The sequence below is a fragment of the Myotis lucifugus genome, unplaced genomic scaffold (genome assembly GCF_000147115.1).
Source record: "Myotis lucifugus unplaced genomic scaffold, Myoluc2.0 scaffold_7, whole genome shotgun sequence".
NCBI lineage: Eukaryota > Metazoa > Chordata > Mammalia > Chiroptera > Vespertilionidae > Myotis > Myotis lucifugus.
Genome location: NW_005871055.1, coordinates 7,475,283 through 7,477,912, shown reverse-complemented (window position 1 = coordinate 7,477,912; position 2,630 = coordinate 7,475,283). Strand labels below are relative to the sequence as shown.

General features: G+C 54.6%; 1 protein-coding gene across 1 annotated transcript; it reads left to right on the top strand.

Moving 5' to 3' along the window:
- Nucleotides 1-217: 217 nt before the first annotated feature.
- Nucleotides 218-2,399, top strand: LOC102436932 (aurora kinase C-like). Its single transcript, XM_014450065.2, is given in 3 exon segments — nucleotides 218-246; nucleotides 1,419-2,031; nucleotides 2,033-2,399. Coding segments are annotated over 3 exon segments (879 nt in total). The 3' UTR covers nucleotides 2,270-2,399.
- Nucleotides 2,400-2,630: the final 231 nt, after the last annotated feature.

Here is a 2,630-nt window from a genome sequence, read left to right as displayed (position 1 = left end):
GGCTCCTAACCTCTCACCTGCCTGCCTGCCTGATTGCCCCTAACCACTCTGCCTGCTGGCCTGCTCACCCCCAACTGCCTCCCCCTGCTGGCCTGCTTGCCCCCACCTGCCCTCCCCGCTGGCCTGCTCACCCCCAACTGCCCCCCGCACTGGCCTGATCACCCACAACTGCCTTCCCCTTTTGACCCCTAACCGCCTCTACCTTGGCCCCGCCATCATGGCTTTGTCCAGAAGAACATCCGGAAGGTCTCCTGGAAGGTCTCCCAGTCTAATTAGCATATTACCCTTTTATTAGTATAGAGGCCTGGTGCATGGGTGGGGGCTGGCTGGTTTGCCCTGAAGGGTGTCCTGGATCAGGGTGAGGGTTCCCTTGGGGGGACGGGTGGCCTGGGCGAGGGGCCTGTGGTGGTTTGCAGGCCAGCCACACCCCCATGGAGAGAGGGTCCCCACTAGGGGGTGTGACCAGCCTGGGTGAGGGGCTGAGGGCCATTTTCAGGCTGGCCATGCCCCCTAGCAGGGACCCTCACCCCATGGGGGCGTGGCCAGCTGGGTAAGGGGCTGAGGGCCATTTTCAGGCTGGCCATGACCCCCAGTGGGGACCCTCACCACGATGGTGGCATGGCCATTCTGGATGAGGAGCTGAGGGCCATTTGCAGGCCCCTCCCTCCGTGGCTGGCCAGGGCAACCCAAGCCTCCCACACGCTCTGGCTTGCTTCTTGGCCGCTGCCCAAAGGCCCCTCCTTTGATGGCCAGCCCAGGCAGGGGGGAAACTTGGCTTCCTTCATCGCCGGGGGCGACCCAAGCCTCCTGCTAATTTGCATATTCCCTCCTGATTGGCTGTGGGGCATCACGGAGGTACAGTCAATTACATATTTGTCTATTATTAGTGTAGATAGCTTTCTATTAAAATTTGTAATTTATTCTCATGGATACCACATATTCTATTGTGTGCTAGTTTATGCTATTTGGTCTTGGAATCTGCTCCATTCATTTGTGAGTTCCTGAATGGAATTTGGGATAAATGTCTATGTTGGTGTTTTCAATATATTCCATAAGTCTGAACAAAATCCTGACATGGTACTGCACACTCATCATTTCCTTCTCTTCAGGAATTACTCTGTGCAATAATAAATGCTATTCCTTCTTAGTGATTTGTTTCTGACAAAATTCAAAAATGATATTCCGCGTGAGTGCCCCTGGCGCTGTGTCCGGAGGAGGAAGGGCCGCAGGGCCACGGGATGAGATGCAAGCGGAGCTGCGTGGAGCATGCGGGCTCCGGGAAGGGACCGGCAGCTGCGGCCCACAGGCCTTCCCGGCCAGGAGCAGGGGCAGCGGTGGAGGGAGGGTGCCCGGAAGGGGAAGGCGAGCCCTCCAGACACCCTGACTCCCCCTCCACCCAACTCCCCAACCCGACCCAGGCCCTCCTCTCCCTCCCCTGGCAGCCGCAGCCTCACCATCGACGACTTTGACACCGGGCGCCCCCTGGGCAAGGGGAAGTTTGGGAACGTGTACCTGGCCCGGCTCAGGGACAGCCATTTCATCGTGGCCCTCAAGGTCCTGTTCAAGTCGCAGCTGGAGAAGGAGGGGATGGAGCACCAGCTGCGCAGGGAGATCGAGATCCAGTCGCATCTGCAACATCCCAATATCCTACGCCTATACAACTACTTCCATAATGAGCGTCGTGTGTACCTTATCCTGGAATACACGCCACGGGGTGAGCTCTACAAGGAGCTGCAAAAGAGCCACACAATCGATGAGCAGCGTACAGCCACGATCATGGAGGAGCTGGCGCACGCTATGGCCTACTGCCACGAGAACAAGGTGATCCACAGGGACATTAAGCCGGAGAACCTGCTGCTGGGGCTCCTGGGGAAGGTGAAGATTGCGGACTTTGGCTGGTCCGTGCACACCCCCTCGCTGAGGAGGAAGACCATGTGCGGGACTCTGGATTACTTGCCCCCGGAAATGGTCGAGCAGAGGACGTACAGCGAGATGGTGGACCTGTGGTGCATCGGGGTGCTCTGCTAAGAGGCTGCTGGTGGGAAATCCCCCCTTCAAGAGCTCCTCCTACTCCGAGACCTACAGGCGCATCCTCAAGGTTGATGTAAAGTTTCCTCCATCGATACCTTTGGGGGCCCAGGACTTGATCAGCAAGCTTCTCAGATACCAGCCCTCAGAGCGGCTGCCGCTGGCCCAGGTCCTGCAGCACCCATGGGTGCAGGCCCATTCTCGGAGGGTGGGGCCTCCACCCGCTCCGTCGGCCTCCTGAGCCCTGCCCACCCCGGTTCCTATGTGTTTGTTCAGGGATCTCTCCTGGCTCCACTATCATGTCTGTCTTTTGTATCTTCACTGTTAAAATATAAGATGCTAATTAATAAAAGATTAATCATTTATTTTAACATTAAAAAATGATATTCTGCTGAAGAAAGATCATATTTGCCTTTAAAGACAAAATTTTAGTTTTCAGCTATAATATAATATAATTTGATTTGTCATTGCTTCATGGATATTATATTTTCATCTTTGTTTTTCTGAATGCTAATATTCTAGTTATCTCTGTTTTATCATGAAGAAGATGAGAATTTAAGGCAAAAACTCTCAATACTTGAGCCAGTTTTGCTGTTTTCTTT